Source organism: Bos taurus, chromosome 18, assembly GCF_002263795.3.
Source record: "Bos taurus isolate L1 Dominette 01449 registration number 42190680 breed Hereford chromosome 18, ARS-UCD2.0, whole genome shotgun sequence".
NCBI classification, from domain to species: Eukaryota; Metazoa; Chordata; class Mammalia; order Artiodactyla; family Bovidae; genus Bos; species Bos taurus.
In genome coordinates this window covers 45,131,259-45,149,328 of record NC_037345.1, presented here as the reverse complement: position 1 = coordinate 45,149,328, position 18,070 = coordinate 45,131,259, and the positions used below count along the sequence as shown (strand labels likewise).

General features: G+C 40.5%; 1 protein-coding gene across 1 annotated transcript; it reads right to left on the bottom strand.

Moving 5' to 3' along the window:
- Positions 1 to 15,563: 15,563 nt before the first annotated feature.
- LOC785756 (androgen binding protein beta-like) lies at positions 15,564 to 17,741 on the bottom strand. The gene is made up of 3 exons (NM_001206806.1): positions 17,659 to 17,741; positions 16,977 to 17,152; positions 15,564 to 15,800 (listed from the first exon to the last, which is right to left on the bottom strand). The coding sequence occupies exons 1-3, from the start codon at positions 17,726 to 17,728 to the stop codon at positions 15,699 to 15,701; spliced, it is 348 nt and encodes a 115-aa protein (NP_001193735.1). The 5' UTR covers positions 17,729 to 17,741; the 3' UTR covers positions 15,564 to 15,698.
- Positions 17,742 to 18,070: the final 329 nt, after the last annotated feature.

Here is an 18,070-nt window from a genome sequence, read left to right as displayed (position 1 = left end):
CTGGCACTGCTAAGGAGTTCTCTTGGTGCCCAGGAGGCTGTCTAATATCTCATCCAGGGAACTCTACTTGGCTTCAGTGATACACCCAATCTAGGAATTGCCAGAGGATCACTCTTTTACCTTCCATGGAGCTCGCTGAGTGTCCTTTGCTTTGTTTGACCCAAGTCTCTTACGTCCCTCCAGCCAGAGCCATCCTTGAGACAAGTAGGGCAGAAAGCAACACAAGCAGCAGCGCTGGCTGCCCAGTGTACTGAGGCCAGCATCCCCGCTGACCTACTCCACGCCCACAGCTGGGGGCTCACACACTGCAGCTTCTGCTCCCTGGGAGTCCTCCTGCCAGTCAGCTCTTGGCAGGAGATAGGACTCCTGCCAGTCATTTCAGTATCTACTTCAGTTCAGTTCAGTTCAGTTCAGTCTCTCAGTCGTGTCTGACTCTTTATGACCAGTCTTTTCACTGTGTCCCATGGTATCTTTTATACACTTCCATATTTTATTATATTCTTTGTTTTATTCTGGATATTGTTCTTTGAGCTAAATTACAATTTACTGATTTTCTCAACAGCTGTAACTTCTGCTTTTGAATATATTATTTGAATATTTTAGTCCAAGAAAATCCACTGTGAATGTATAAAAAATTTCTATATTAGGGATAAACATGGCGATATAGATAGCTCTCATAGTAACAGTTTTCCCTGCTCTCTGTTCCCCCAGTATAGTTTTAGATTTCTATGCTGTACCACGTCTGTCCTTCCTGCAGCCCATCCTCTGTTACTTCCCATAGTGCATGTATAATGATGATGAATACTTAAAGCTTTTGCATACGTGAAAAAAATGTTTATTTTTCCTTTATTATTTTTTTCATTTCTTTTTTTAAATTTTATTTTATTTTTAAATTTTAAAATATTGTATTAGTTTTGCCAAATATCGAAATGAATCCGCCACAGGTATACCTGTGTTCCCCATCCTGAACCCTCCTCCCTCATCCCTCCCCATAACCTCCCTCTGGGTCGTCCCAGTGCACCAGCCCCAAGCATCCAGTATCGTGCATCGAACTTGGACTGGCAACTCGTTTCATACATGATATTATACATGTTTCAATGCCATTCTCCCAAATCTCCCCACCCTCTCCCTCTCCAACAGAGTCCATAAGACTGATCTATACATCAGTGTCTCTTTTGCTGTCTCGTACACAGGGTTATTGTTACCATCTTTCTAAATTCCATATATATGCGTTAGTATACTGTATTGGTGTTTTTCTTTCTGGCTTACTTCACTCTGTATAATAGGTTCCAGTTTCATCCATCTCATTAGAACTGATTCAAATGTATTCTTTTTAATGGCTGAGTAATACTCCATTGTGTATATGTACCACAGCTTTCTTATCCATTCATCTGCTGATGGGCATCTAGGTTGCTTCCATGTCCTGGCTATTATAAACAGTGCTGCGATGAACACTGGGGTACACGTGTCTCTTTCCCTTCTGGTTTCCTCAGTGTGTATGCCCAGCAGTGGGATTGCTGGATCATAAGGCAGTTCTATTTCCAGTTTTTTAAGGAATCTCCACACTGTTCTCCATAGTGGCTGTACTAGTTTGCATTCCCACCAACAGTGTAAGAGAGTTCCCTTTTCTCCACACCCTCTCCAGCATTTACTGCTTGTAGACTTATGGATCGCAGCCATTCTGGCTGGTGTGAAATGGTACCTGATAGTGGTTTTGATTTGCATTTCTCTGATAATGAGTGATGTTGAGCATCTTTTCATGTGTTTGTTAGCCATCTGTATGTCTTCTTTGGAGAAATGTCTGTTTAGTTCTTTGGCCCATTTTTTGATTGGGTCGTTTATTTTTCTGGAATTGAGCTGTAGGAGTTGCTTGTATATTTTTGAGATTAGTTCTTTGTCAGTTGCTTCATTTGCTATTATTTTCTCCCATTCTGAAGGCTGCCTTTTCACCTTGCTAATAGTTTCCTTTGTTGTGCAGAAGCTTTTAAGTTTAATTAGGTCCCATTTGTTTATTTTTGCTTTTATTTCCAATATTCTGGGAGGTGGGTCATAGAGGATCCTGCTGTGATGCATGTCAGAGAGTGTTTTCCCCATGTTCTCCTCTAGGAGTTTTATAGTTTCTGGTCTTACGTTGAGACCTTTAATCCATTTTGAGTTTATTTTTGTGTATGGTGTTAGAAAGTGTTCTAGTTTCATTCTTTTACAAGTGGTTGACCAGATTTCCCAGCACCACTTGTTAAAGAGATTGTCTTTAATCCATTGTATATTCTTGCCTCCTTTGTCAAAGATAAGGTGTCCATATGTGCGTGGATTTATCTCTGGGCTTTCTATTTTATTCCATTGATCAATATTTCTCTTTGTGCCAGTACCATACTGTCTTGATAACTGTGGCTTTGTAATAGAGCCTGAAGTCAGGTAGGTTGATTCCTACAGTTCCATTCTTCTTTCTCAAGATAGCTTTGGCTATTCGAGGTTTTTTGTATTTCCATACAAATTGTGAAATTATTTGTTCTAGCTCTGTGAAGAATACCGTTGGTAGCTTGATAGGGATTGCATTGAATCTATAGATTGCTTTGGGTAGTATACTCATTTTCACTATATTGATTCTTCCAATCCATGAACATGGTATATTTCTCCATCTATTAGTGTCCTCTTTGATTTCTTTCACCAGTGTTTTATAGTTTTCTATATATAGGTCTTTAGTTTCTTTAGGTAGATATGTTCCTAAGTATTTTATTCTTTCCGTTGCAATGGTGAATGGAATTGTTTCCTTAATTTCTCTTTCAGTTTTCTCATTATTAGTGTATAGGAATGCAAGGGATTTCTGTGTGTTGATTTTATATCCTGCAACTTTACTATAATCATTGATTAGTTCTAGTAATTTTCTGGTGGAGTCTTTAGGGTTTTCTATGTAGAGGATCATGTCATCTGCAAATAGTGAGAGTTTTACTTCTTCTTTTCCTATTTGGATTCCTTTTATTTCTTTTTCTGCTCTGATTGCTGTGGCCAAAACTTCCAAAACTATGTTGAATAGTAATGGTGAAAGTGGGCACCCTTGTCTCGTTCCTGACTTTAGAGGAAATGCTTTCAATTTTTCACCATTGAGGACAATGTTTGCTGTGGGTTTGTCATATATAGCTTTTATTATGTTGAGGTATGTTCCTTCTAGTCCTGCTTTCTGGAGAGTTCTTATCATAAATGGATGTTGAATTTTGTCAAAGGCTTTCTCTGCATCTATTGAGATAATCATATGGTTTTTATTTTACAATTTGTTAATGTGGTGTATAACATTGATTGATTTGCGGATATTGAAGAATCCTTGCTTCCCTGGGATAAAGCCCACTTGGTCATGGTGTATGATCTTTTTAATGTGTTGTTGGATTCTGATTGCTAGAATTTTGTTAAGGATTTTTGCATCTATGTTCATCAGTGATATTGGCCTGTAGTTTTCTTTTTTTTTTTTGTGGGATCTTTGTCAGGTTTTGGTATTAGGGTGATGGTGGCCTCATAGAATGAGTTTGGAAGTTTACGTTCCTCTGCAATTTTCTGGAAGAGTTTGAGCAGGATAGGTGTTGGCTCTTTACATTTTTGGTAGAATTCAGCTGTGAAGCCGTCTGGGCCTGGGCTTTTGTTTGCTGGAAGATTTTTGATTACCATTTCAATTTCTGTGCTTGTGATGGGTCTGTTAAGATTTTCTATTTCTTTCTGGTCGAGTTTTGGAAAGTTGTACTTTTCTAAGAATTTGTCCATTTCTTCCATGTTGTCCATTTTATTGGCATATAATTGTTGATAGTAGTCTCTTATGATGCTTTGTATTTCTGTGTTGTCTGTTGTGATCTCTACATTTTCGTTTCTAATTTTATTGATTTGATTTTTCTCCCTTTGTTTCTTGATGAGTCTGGCTAATGGTATGTCAATTTTATGTATCCTTTCAAAGAACCAGCTTTTGGCTTTGTTGATTTTTGCTATGGTCTCTTTTGTTTCTTTTGCATTTATTTCTGCCCTAATTTTTAAGATTTCTTTCCTTCTACTAACCCTGGGGTTCTTCATTTCTTCCTTTTCTAGTTGCTTTAGGTGTAGGGTTAGGTTATTTATTTGACTTTTTTCTTGTTTCTTGAGGTATGCCTGTATTGCTTTGAACTTACCCCTTAGGACTGCTTTTAAAGTGTCCCACAGGTTTTGAGTTGTTGTGCTTTCATTTTCATTCGTTTCTATGCAAATTTTGATTTCTTTTTTGATTTCTTCTGTGATTTGTTGGTTATTCAGCAGGGTGTTGTTCAGCCTCCATATGTTGGAATTTTTAATAGTTTTTCTCCTGTAATTGAGATCTAATCTTACTGCGTTGTGGTCAGAAAAGATGCTTGGAATGATTTCTATTTTTTTGAATTTACCAAGGCTAGATTTATGGCCCAGGATGTGATCTATCCTGGAGAAGGTTCCATGTGCGCTTGAGAAAAAGGTGTAATTCATTGTTTTGGGATGAAATGTCCTATAGATACCAATTAGGTCCAACTGGTCTATTGTATCATTTAACGTTTGTGTTTCCTTGTTAATTTTCTGTTTAGTTGATCTATCCATAGGTGTGAGTGGGGTATTAAAGTCTCCCACTATTATTGTGTTATTGTTAATTTCTCCTTTCATACTTGTTAGCATTTGTCTTACATATTGCGGTGCTCCCGTGCTGGGTGCATATATATTTATAACTGTAGTATCTTCTTCTTGGATTGATCCTTTGATCGTTAGGTAGTGACCATCTTTGTCTCTTTTCACAGCCTTTGTTTTAAAGTCTATTTTATCTGATATAAGTATTGCTACTCCTGCTTTCTTTTGGTCCCTATTTGCATGGAAAATCTTTTTCCAGCCCTTCACTTTCAGTCTGTATGTGTCCCCTGTTTTGAGGTGGGTCTCTTGTAGACAACATATGTAGGGGTCTTGTTTTTGTATCCATTCAGCCAGTCTTTGTCTTTTGGTTGGGGCATTCAACCCATTTACGTTTAAGGTAATTACTGATCCCGTTGCCATTTACTTTATTGTTTTGGGTTCGAGTTTATACACTGTTTTTGTGTTTCCTGTCTAGAGAATATCCTTTAGTATTTGTTGGAGAGCTGGTTTGGTGGTGCTGAATTCTCTCAGCTTTTGCTTGTCTGAGAAGCTTTTGATTTCTCCTTCATATTTGAATGAGATCCTTGCTGGGTACAATAATCTGGGCTGTAGGTTATTTTCTTTCATCACTTTAAGTATGTCTTGCCATTCCCTCCTGGCTTGAAGAGTTTCTATTGAAAGATCAGCTGTTATCCTTATGGGAATTCCCTTGCATGTTATTTGTTGTTTTTCCCTTGTGGCTTTTAATATTTGTTCTTTGTGTTTGATCTTTGTTAATTTGATTAATATGTTTCTTGGGGTGTTTTGCCTTGGGTTTATCCTGTTTGGGACTCTCTGGGTTTCTTGGACTTGGGTGATCATTTCCTTCCCCATTTTAGGGAAATTTTCAACTATTATCTCCTCAAGTATTTTCTCATGGTCTTTCTTTTTGTCTTCTTCTTCTGGGACCCCTATGATTCGAATGTTGTAGCGTTTAATATTGTCCTGGAGGTCTCTGAGATTGTCCTCATTTCTTTTAATTCATTTTTCTTTTATCCTCTCTGATTCATTTATTTCTACCATTCTATCTTCTAATTCACTAATCCTATCTTCTGCCTCTGTTATTCTACTATTTGTTGCCTCCAGAGTGTTTTTAATTTCATTTATTGCATTATTCATTATATATTGACTCTCTTTTATTTCTTCTAGGTCCTTGTTAAACCTTTCTTGCATCTTCTCAATCTTAGTCTCCAAGCTATTTATCTGTGATTCCATTTTGATTTCAAGATTTTGGATCAATTTCACTATCATTATTTGGAATTCTTTATCAGGTAGATTCCCTATCTCTTCCTCTTTTGTTTGGTTTGGTGGGCATTTATCCTGTTCCTTTATCTGCTGGGTATTCCTCTGTCTCTTCATCTTGTTTAAATTGCTGAGTTTGGGGTGTCCTTTCTGTATTCTGGCAGTTTGTGGAGTTCTCTTTATTGTGGCGTTTCCTTGCTCTGTGTGGGTTTGTACAGGTGGCTTGTCAAGGTTTCCTGGTTAGGGAAGCTTGTGTCGGTGTTCTGGTGGGTGGAGCTGTACTTCTTCTCTCTGGAGTGCAATGAAATGTCTAGTAATGAGTTATGGGATGTCTATGGTTTTGGGGTGACTTTGGGCTGCCTGTATCTTGGAGCTCAGGGCTGTGTTCCTTGCTGCTGGAGAATTTGCTTGGTATGTCTTGCCCTGAAACTTGTTTCACCCAGAGAGGTTTACAGCATTATATGGAGAAGAGAAGAGTGAGGAGGGAGTTAGAGGTGACCCGAATCAGGTGAGGTGGAATCAATAGAGGAGAGAGTGGGCTATTTAGTAATCTCTTCCTTATGTGCACTCCACAACTGGACCGCTCAGAGTTGTTCACAGGGTTATAGAGAGAAGAGAAGAAGGAGGAAGGTGGCAGAGGTGGCCAGGAGGATAAATGGGGGGAATGAAAAGGAGGGAGACAGATCCAGCCAGTAATCAGTTCCCTAAGTGTTCTCCACTGTCTGGAACACACAGAAATTCACAGAGTTGGGTAGAGTAGAGAGGGGTTAGGGAGGAGACACAGGCGACCTGGTGGAGAAAAAGGAGAGTCCAAAGGGAGAGAGAGCAGTTAAGCCAGTAATCTCGCTCCCTAGTGAAAAATGGGTACTGAAGATTGGGTTCTTAAAGGTACAAAATTGGTAACAAATACATAAAAGCAAAAATTAAAAATCTAGAGTAGAGTTTGGAATTTCAAAAATACGATGTTAAAGAAAAGAAGAAGGAAAAGAAAGAGAGAAAAAACAAACAAACAAAAACAAACAAGGTTGCGAAAATTATAAAGAAAATATAGGTACAAAATTGTTAACTAATACCAAAAAGCAAAAGTTAAAAATCTAGAGTAAAGTTTGGAATTTCAAAAATACAATGTTAAAAAAAGAAGAAGAAAAAGAAAGAGAGAGAAAAAACAAACAAACAAGAACAAACAAAGTCGCATAAATTATTAAAAAAATACAGGTACAAAATTGATAACAAATACCAAAAAGCATAAATTAAAAATCTAGAGTAGAGTTTGGAATTTCAGATATACAATGTTATTTAAAAGAAGAAGAGAAAGAAACAGAGAAAAAGAAAAAGAAAAAAGAAAAAAGGGTCACAGAAATTATAAAAAAAAACCAAAAAACTATAGGTACAAAATTGATAACAAATACCAAAAAGCTAAAATTAAAAATCTAGAGTAGACTTTGGAATTTCAAAAATACAATGTTAAAGAAAAGAAGGAAAAAAAAAGGTAAAAAAAACTATATAAAAAAATATATATATATGAAGTTTGCTTTTAAAAAAAAGGGTCTTTTTTTTTTTTTTGCAAAGTAATCAGTTATAAAAGTGGAAATTAAAGGAATAATAGAGGACTTAAAATTTTTTTAATTAAAAAAATAATTTAAAAAAAAAGAAAGAAAGAATGATCATACAAATAGTAAAAATATATCTAGGACTTTCTCCAGTTTTGTTTTGAGTATTGTGGGTTCAGTTCATTTTTGGCTAGTTCCTTGGTCCGACTTATATTTCTCAAGATCTATAGGCCCCTTCCTATGTAGTTGGTAGTAACCACAGGGTTTTAATCTATTGCCTGTAGCTTCCAAGACGGTTCCCTCTGTTATAGCTTCTTCTGTTTGCTGGTCTCTTCAGTGTCTGGTTTCCGCCCTGACACAAAGGGCACGGTGGAGGACGCTTTTATTTATTTTATTTTTAGGCTCACTTGTTCAGTCGCGCTGGGGGGAGGGAGGGAGGGATGCTGCAAACAAATAACACTGGCGTGTGCTCTCAGTGCCTCAGCCACACTGGGTCTGCCCCCTGTTCACGGCGCGTGTAGTCGTTTTGCCCACACTGCTCAGGCTCTAGGTTGCTCCGCCGGGAACCATCCGCAGCGGCCCTGGGCTGCCTGTACTTCCCAGGTCCAAGCCGCTCAGGTTCAGGCACTCGGGTAGTCCTCAGAGGCGCACACTCTCGGTTGGGCCTGCGTTTTGTGCCCTTCCCAGATCCGAGCAGCTCAGGTGATGAGGTGTTTTGCGCACGCGATTGCTGCGACTTATCGCCTCCCCGCCGCTCAGTTTTCTAGGTGTGCACTGGCACACCTTCTCAGGCAGATGTTGACCGTCCAAACCCCCAAGAAGTTTTAGTTAGCAAAGAAGCCTGCTTACAGTTTTATAGATAATGTCTCTCTGGGGCTGCGATTGCCCCCTTCCGGCTCTGGCTGCCTGTCACCGGAGGGGGAAGGTCTGCAGCCGGCTATCTCTGTTCAGTCCTTTGTTCCGTGCGCGGGCCTGCCGGTCTTAGGTTAGGGCTGGCTTTTCGCGTGGTAGATATCCCACAGTCTGGTTTGCTAGCCCAAATTATTTCGCTCAGATAGTGCTCGGGGTATTCAGGCCAGATTCTTGCGATGCAGCCTGCGCCGCGCTCCCCTGCCCAGCCCCCGCTTGCTAATGGCAGATGCAGGCGTCTGCACTGCTTCTCCGCTGGGGGAGTTACCGTAGGGCTCGCAATGTGCGGGTTTTAATTGTTTATTTATTTTTCCTCCCTGTTATGTTGCCCTCTGTGCTTCCAAGGCTTGGCACAGATTCGGCAGTGAGAAGGTTTCCTGGTTTGGAAACTTCTCTCTTTTTAAGACTCCCTTCCCGGGACGGAACTCCGTCACTCCCTCTTTTGTCCCTTTTTTTGTCTTTTATATTTTTTCCTACCTCCTTTTGAAGACTTGGGTTGCTTTTCTGGGTGCCTGATGTCCTCTGCCGGCATTCAGAAGTTGTTTTGTGGAATTTACTCGGCGTTTAAATGTTCTTTTGATGAATTTGTCGGGGAGAAAGTGTTCTCCCCATCCTACTCCTCCGCCATCTTAGCTCCTCCTCCTATTTTTCCTTTATTTTTAAAAACTAGTTTCACCAGGCCGATAATTAGAGATTCTCAATATTTTTCTTTTAGTATTTTCAATACTTCACTAAATCACATTGTTTCCTAAGAGAAGTGTGCTGTCCTCTTATCTTTGCCTGTTTCTCTGGCTGCTTTCCAGATTTCTATTTTATCACTACATTCAAGAAATCTGATTAAAGTGTGCTAAGTGCAGTTTTATTCCTTTTTCTTATGCTTAAAATTAACCAAGAGTTGTATATCTATAGGTTTATACTTTTCATCAAACATAGGCAGACTTTGACCATTACTCCCTAAGATATTTGAATGAATCATGTATTTCCCCTCCCCCAGGTTTGTCTTACAGTTCATTGATCTGCTTTTTATCATTTTTCAACCATTTCTGTTTTTAACTGGATAGTTTCTGCCATTGTCTATTTCAAAGTCATTAATATTTTCTTCTTTTACAATTACTAATCCATTGTTAATTCCATTCAGTGAAATATACTTCTTATCTATTCAAGTTTACTTTGAGTTTTTACAAAATATATCTTTGCTTCTAGCTTACATGTCCATACTCTCCCTTCTTAAACATTTGGAATACAATTTTTAATAACCTTTAATATTTTATCTAATATTCTGGGTTTGTTTACATTGATTTCTTCTTCAATGGTTTATACTGATGCTATTCTTCAGTTGGTTATATTAATGACTTCTTTATACTGATTCATTTATATTGATTACTTCTGTAAAAGTTCATATTTTTCTGCTGTTTTACATGCCTGCTACTAACTTTTTGGATTTCAAATATTCTAAAATTTAAACTTTTATTTGCTAGATACCTTTATAATTCTATAGATATTTTTAGCCATGTTTCTTTTATTTTGAAATATCTAGATCCATTTGCAGCTTCTTTTAAGTACTGTTGTTGCTGTTTTCAGTCACGCAGTCATGCCTGACTCTTGTGACTCCATAAACTGTAGCCGGCCAGGCTCCTCTGTCCATGGGATTTCCAAGGCAAAAATACTGAAGTCGTTGTTATTTCCCTCTCCAGGGTATCTTCCTAACCTGGGATCGAACCCATGTCTCCTGCATTAGCAGGTGGGTTCTTTCCCGCTGAGACACAAGGGAAGGCATTTAAGCATTGTTAAGATGACACAAAAGCATCCATATGTAAGGTAAACTTTATGCCACTGCCGAGATACCTTCCTGAATAAACGACTTGACATCCATGAATAACCATAGTACTCCTACAAAAAGGCTGTTAGAAATACAAATTATTTTCAGATTTGTATAAATTCTTGGTATTATTTCTTCTGCTCGTTTCAGGTTGTTATTTCCTCATTTTGGGCAGTTTTCTCACATGCACACATTGGGGAGTATTCAGTGAGTAGGATGGAGACTTGTTGTAGAACCCAGGAGTCCTATTTCTGTGCAACTCTCTCTTCTTCAGTATTCTCTCCTGAAAATGTCACCACACTGACCATCTTGGACTCCCAACTCATTCTCATGAACTCAGAGAGATTGCTCTTTTCCCTCCTTGAATTCCTGCCGCCTGCAGGGCAATCTGGGTACTCTGTACAGGCAGTAAAGGTGGGCAATCATAGAGTGCAACTTTTTCCACCCCTCTCAGTGACCACTCTCCTGTGCTACCTGAAGTTCAATTTACGGACATCATTCTTCCCTATATTTTCGCCAGGTTTAGTTGTTTCAGGTGGAAGCGTAAATCCACTTCCTGCTGAGTCAGTAATACACACACACATATATATATATGTATGTATATATTTGGTCTTACTGTCTTAGGATATTCCATTGACTATCAGCATGGGAAAGGCATTGTTTTAATTAGATATTTCACACTGGAGTAAGCAAAGAACATTCTGGAATTTGGCTTAGAAAAGAAGGGATAATACATACATAGAAGACAGATGACAGATAATTTCCAAATGGAGAATATTTCTTTAATGACTAAAACTTCTTTACGTATGCAGCTTATGCCTGATGCTTGTTGAAAAATAACAAACAAGAAAGCCTGGTGTCTTGCTGATCTGTACCTCACTGTGCACACTGTTCGTTGAACCCAGGGTAGGCAAGGCATCAGAGGGGAAGCTGGAAGAAAACATGAAGAGCTGTATGATCTGCAGACACGTTTATTCTCTCTGGGCTGGCAATGGCAGCGGTAGCAGCGGCAGACATGCTGTGTTCTCTCCTCTCGTGAACCCCGTGGACACAGCCATAATGCAACTTCACCACCACCTAACGTAGCCACCAAGTGGGCATAACACAACACAACCTCCAGAGCTTTATCAGGTGAAGTTTATATATGCTTACAGAACAAAAGTAGCCCTGGCCAACTGAGTACCTCATGATGTACATGCATAGTAGTATAAGCAATATTAGCTGTTTCATAATCATTCTTTATAAAACGTGGGGCAAGAGCAAGAGGGTGTGGGGCAAGAGAGCCTGACCATGCTGTCTTGGCTAATTTTCTCTTTCCCTACACCTGGTAAATACATAGCACATTAGACAAGAAATCAGGGAAAGAAGACGGGCGATAGAGGACAGAGGAAGGGGTAGACTTGTCATAATTTAAACAGAATTGACAAACTCATCAATGAGGGGCTTCCCTTGTGGCTCAGTGGTAAAGAATCCACCTGCCAATGCAGGAGACATGGTTCAATCTATCCCTGGTCCGAGAAGACCCTATGTGCCATGGAACAACAAAACCTGTGCACCACAACCACCAAGCCTATGCTCTAGATTTCAGCCGCCCTAACTACTGAGCCCGTGTGCTGCAAAGACTGAAGCCCACAGGCCTGGAGTCTGTGCTCTGGCACAAGAGAAGCTACGGCAATGGGAAGCCCACTCACCAGAACTAGAAAAATGCCCATACAGTAATGAAGACCCAGAAAAGCCAAACATAAAAATAAGAAGACATCAATGAAATAACATTTGACTGATGTCCTAAAAAGTTGGATATGGTACATTTTGCCATGCAATAACATTTATTTATTTAATATGACTGTGCTTTTTATTTTTAATAATTTTTCATTTCTTTTTTTTGTAAATTATTTTAATTGGAGGCTCATTACTTTACAATATTGTAGTGATTTTTGCCATACACTGACATGAATCAGCCATGGGTGTACGTGTGTCCCCCATCCTGAACCCCTCCTCCCACGTCTCTCCCCATCCCATCCCTCAGGGTCCTCCCAGAGCACCAGTCCTGAACACCCTCTCTCACGCATCGAACCTGGACTGGCGATCTACTTCACATATGGTAATATACAGAACATTTTATTTCTAATGCAGTCAAAATTATCACTCCGTTTTCTTTTCATCTTTAGAAAGGTCTTCCTTACCCTGAAGTTAAAAAATATAGACTTCCATAATATTTTCTAAGGATTTTATGACATTTTCTATCCCAGTCTTTGAGTGTGTAAATATTTAACTTATCTGAAATTAATTTTGGAGATGGCTGTGAGACAGATGCAACACTTTTATTTCCCCACATATTCAATTAGTTTGTCCACTACCATTTCATCTATGAAGTAACACAAATTTCCTCATTGATTGGCAAATTACCTTTTTCATAAAATCCGTAAAATCCATGATGACTTAGATCATAAAATCCATGATGACTTAGATTTCATAAAACCCATAATGACTATTTCTGGTCTTCCTTTAATAGCCCATTCATCTGCCCACGATATAAGGGTGCACATTTCAGCATCTCCTGGGTTTATTACCCCTAATTACTTGACATTTTTACAGCTATTCTTATTTTCCCAAATAGAATAAATATCATATAAATAAACCTTATGACCACAGTCTTGTTCATTAATGTTTACTTATTTATTATTTGGCTGTGCCACGTCTTAACTGGAGTATGCGGGATCTTCACTGCATGTGTGGGATCTAGTTCCCTGATCAGAGATTCAACCTGGGTCCCTGGATTGGGAGCATGGAGTCCCAGTCACTGGGCCACCAGGGAAGCTCTTGATTGTAGTCGCTTTGTTCCAAATCTCTTACTGATCATAATATATTTGAGATTCATTCACATTGTTGCATGTGTCAGCAGGTTTTTCCTATTTTTTAAAATATACACAGATATTCATAGCAGCTTTATTTATAACACTCAAAATTGAAAAGCAACTCCAGTAGCCCTCACTATGTGGGTGGATAAACAAATTCTATACCAATACAATGGAACATTACTCATAAATAAGAATAAATTACTGATAAATGCAATAATAAATCATTTACATTGGTTTTTTGTTTCTTCCTTTAAATTGTTGCATAGATTCAATTGTAGGAATGTGGCATGCTTTGTTTATCTATTCACCAGCTGAAGGACACTTAGGGAGTTTTCTAGTTTTGATAAACTGATCTGAAAAAAGGGGCCATAAACATCAGTGAGCAGGTTTTATGAGAAAACAGATTTTCATTTCTTTTGATTGTAAACCTAGGAAGGAGATTTCTTGATCATAAGATAATGGTTAAGATCAATTTGATAAGAATAAAATGCCTTTCAAAAAATGCTCTTGTTATATTCATTGAGATTACATTAAACTTGTGGCTATTTGTAAGGGGAAATGACATTCCTATTCCATGGAAAATTCCCCTTGAAGTGTCCACTGGTTTATTTAAATTTTGTGGATATTTATCCCCCAAGAAAATTGTAGAGCTTTCTTTAAAAAGTATCCATTAATTTAATGAATGCTTACTAAGGGTCAATTCTGTGTTTTGCAATGTTTTAGTAAAGGGCTTGGAGATTTTAATATGAAACTTATGAGGTGAAGATGAAGCGGGATGGTATCACTGAGAAAGTGAACATACATGAGAAAGAAAAGAGATGGAAAGAGGATGATCCATGATATAGGATACAGCCTTGAGAACCTGAGAAGGATCTTCCAGTAAAACAGGAGGAAAACAAGAAACTGTGACGTCATGAAAGTCAAATTGAAAGAGAAACTGGAGGGTGGAGGAGAAGTGACCTGTGACAAATGAATAATTAAACATTAGAATTATGACAATTAAATCATTACTCTACGTAAATCCACAGGAAACAGCTTTGCAGATCCATCTAGATTGTTTTAATGTTTGCTCATTTTCCTCAACACCCTTTTTTTTTTTAATCCATTCCTTCTTCAAGATTCAATAAACTGTTCTTATTATATTTTAAACCATCTGTGACTCTATAATGGGTTTTCTCTTCTCTCACAATGACCATCTATTTATCCTTGGATCCTTGTTGTATCCTTGACCACAACTGGATTATTTATGGAGACTCATACTTCTGTTGTAATACCTGGTGAGAACAATCCTTCTTACAGTTCCTATTGATCTCAAATTTTTTGGTTGACTTCAAGAATTCAGTTTGCTGGGCCAACATTAAGTTACGTTCATTATAACAAGGATTGTTTTAGACATATTTGGGAATATCTGAAATTTTAGATATCAGTTCATCTCATACAAGAATACAATTTAGTCCTGAATCTGTTCAGTTTTTACTTTATACTTTTCAACAACATTTTAGACCTCTTTAGTATGACCTGGACACTTAATACTAAGTCTGGCAGAGCATCCAGCCCTTGGTATATGTAAAATCAAATTGCAGACAGAACAAAAGTGAATTTAAAGGCCTAAATTCAGGTAGCACGTCAAAGAAGAGCCAGGACTCAAGGCCCTCACTGTTTACTCCAAATCCAAACTTCAGCTCCCAGAATGTGACCTGCTTGGCCAGAAGGTAGAGACATTTTACCAGTAGTGCCACTCTTTTTGTGGGTCATGCTAAGAGTAATCTGACAAAGGCCTAGATGCTAGGATAAAACCTAGTCCTTTCCTAGTATCTTCACAAATGTCCTACTGGTAATGCAGCTGCCTATTTCATGCTCCTAGAACTAGGCTGGGGCGTTCGGGACACTCACTCATGTGGCACATCCAGTAATTCACACTTCACAGCATGAGGTGTTTCCATGGAAACAACATTCCCGCTTGGGTAGCTTCTTCCATCCACTTTCTTCCTCCTGGTCCAAGACTTCCTGGAGGTCCTGGTCCCCGTGGCAGAACCCAGAAACAACAGTGTCCCTGAAAACAAAAGGTCTGGCTCCTCAAAAGTCACGCACCTAACAATTAGAAAATGGTGAATGCCACTGGGAGGAAGTGGGGACCTGTCACAAGCTTGCTCAGGGCATCTCCTGAGTCACTCACCAGTAACTGAAAGGACACTTAAAGGACTGGAGGCTCTGCCACCATGCTAAAGACCAGAGTGAGATATGCTATCTATGGCCACAAACAACAGCTATATCCTTCCAGGCCTGTGATGGCAAGGGTTACCTATATCTTCTTTTGTTTAATCTTCATACACAGCCCCTATTTAGCAGATGACAGAATGACTTGAGAAAGTTACAGTAAACCTGCCCATGGTTCCACAGTTTGTCAGGACAAGGCCTAGGTTTACCTTGTTCTGTCTGATCCCAGTCCCCATACTCCCCACAGTAACCACATGGGTCATTCTCACCATCACCCAAGACCTCCTGCTTCACATCCTCCCCACAGCAGACAGACACTGGGCACACTGAGCAATGCTGCAGTGATTTTATTAGAGTAAGCCTGATAGAGACCACATGGGTGGGACAGGTGTCAGGATTCCAGCTTCAGTTGAGAAGAACAGGGTGGCACATGGAGCGCAGACCAGGCATCACTGGCAAAGACTATTTCACCAAAGAGACTGCACTGAGAACTATTCCAAAAACACTGCTCAGAACCGTGGACACTTGATAGCCGGTGCAATCCTTGTCAAAGACGATGGAACCCTGGGAGGGAGTAGGAGGAGGAGGGACAACACCTGAGCCCGCAGCAGGGCTATCCTGTCTACCCAGCATCACCACATGCTATACCCTCAGGGATTCAGCTCCCTCCCCAGCAAGAAACTCTGCCCACAGACCCACCAATGGAGAGGAGGCTGCCATCAGGGACCAGGGGGAGGATGGCTCCCTAATAGCCCAGGCACAGGTGTCAGGATGGAATCTAGCAACCAGCCACCCCAGGGAGAGGAGGAGATAATAAGGGTCATCAGGGCACAGCCGGGGTGGGTCCTGAGGGAGGAGTAAGGTGCTGGAGCCTGGGTTTGGGTCACACCTCCTGCACCTGAGCCTCTTCTGTCAGGTGTGCTGAGTGGACTAATGTGCATGCAGGTGTTGTAAACAAACCCATGTGCTCTGTGTGCTCCTATTATGTGCATTACTGTTTGCAAAAAAACCTCTCATTTTGAACAGACAATTTGAAGGAAAAAATGTTGAGACAGACTGTCCAAAATCTCCAGTATTTTTGACAAGAAGTATAAAGGAAAATGGTTATTCGGGAGATATACTGCTAGCCAAGGTGAGCGGTCACAGGTACCGAGAAGCCTGCTCAGGAGCCTCAGGCACCAAAACACCACAGTGGAAAAACAGGCTTGTAGACATGTCAGTGGAAATGGGACTCTGAGCCTGAGTCAAGGCCCACACAGTGGGAACAAGAGGAGGTGATGAAACCTTACAAAGCCAGGGAGTCCCATGCTGGAAAGAGACTCGAAAGCCAGGGGCTCCTTTTCAATATTCCTAAAGTAGAACTGACATGACTCCACATGTGTATGAACTGAAAGCTTCCTTTCCTCCCAAACAGTAAAATTCTACTGCTCCAATGCTAGTTCCACTCACTGAGGAAAAAAACAATCACCTGCCTCACCACACTTGGCCTCGCAACCCTATTCTGTGTGTGAGTTGATTCACATGCTGTGTGCATATTTGGCAACAACAGAGGCTGGATGTGTACGTGGACTGCCCTCGCATATTACAGGTGCTGCAGGGTGGAGCAAAGATTTATGTGCTTCCTTGCTTATAGATCTTGTCTGTCACATATACCATGACTGCATGATCTATTCCCATGTGGCATACCACACTATGCATGTGAGTGGGCAGGGCAGAGTCAGGGTCAGGAGAGTAAATTACCATGATTTCTACAACTTTCAGCTTGGCATCAAATCCCGCCTCATTGAAGCAATCCTGGACTTTTCCAAAGGCAGCCTTTTCCTCATCAGTAGAATCAACCAAATCGAGCGTTGAATTCAACACTGTTTTGCTTCCAAGTAACAGCGCAGCAACCCCGCCATAAAACACAGGGCAGGCTTCCGTTGAAGGAAAGACAGAAAACATCTTGTCAAACAATAACCAGAGTAGGAGGTTCCTGTTTCCACCACTTGATAGGAAGCCACATCTCCAAAGCTTCCAGGATCATCTCCCACAGAGACCCGGCCTCTCCCAGGACTGCTTAACATCCCAGACAGAAAACCTCCCAGCAGAGGGAGCAGCAAGAGGGGTGAGCCCTGGAGACCCCTCTGCCCTTGACCACCATCCCTGGGTATATCAGCCTTCTTTCTCCCTCCCAATGAGCACCAATGCCCCCAACAAAATATTCCCCAGGGTTTGCACAGCTAATGCTCTCTCCAGCTCCACACCACCCTCTACATTCAAAGACTGACAGGCTCAAGGAATTTCTGCAGGGCTCCTGGGCACTGATGTGTCAGCTGCCCTTGGAATCTGTCCCTAGCAGCGGCTTGGACAGGACTGTGGAGGATGCAGTGAGATGGCAAAGGGCAAGGATCAGAAGGGTCATCTGGAATCTCCTTCCTACCGTCAGTCGTCTTGAAGGTCAGCTCTCTGGTCACCAGCAGGGTCAGCACAAGCAGTGCTCCCTTCATCATGGCAGCAGCTGGAGTCCTCTGCTCAGGGCAGGGTTTCTGCGGCATTATAAACCACTAGCTCCCCAAGCCCAACCCACATCCCTCCCAGGAGGACCACGGGCCTGTGGCCAAGAACCTGTGGCAAAGACGGTTCTCTTGGACCTTGGGGTGTTTACTTGGAAGCCCATCCTGTTCTGAGAACAGTGCTCAGGGGGATTTTGTGGTAGCATCTTTGCCAAAGATCAAGTGGAGTTGATATTTATAAGTGACTCATTTGGAGCCAAATGCTCTGTTGCCCAGCCCCAACCATCACCTGTTTTCCTGGTCATCCTTCCCCCAGCCTATCCTGGTTCTGAGGCAACA

Bases quoted from the DNA above. Each gene is read 5' to 3' on its own strand.
- LOC785756 (NM_001206806.1), bottom strand. From the start codon at position 17,728: ATGATGAAGGGAGCACTGCTTGTGCTGACCCTGCTGGTGACCAGAGAG. The intron at 17,153-17,658 runs GTAGGAAGGAGA...CTTCAACGGAAG, and splicing joins GACCTTCAAGACGACTGACG to CCTGCCCTGTGTTTTATGGC. The intron at 15,801-16,976 runs GTAATTTACTCT...ACTCCCTCCCAG, and splicing joins TGAAAGTTGTAGAAATCATG to GGTTCCATCGTCTTTGACAA.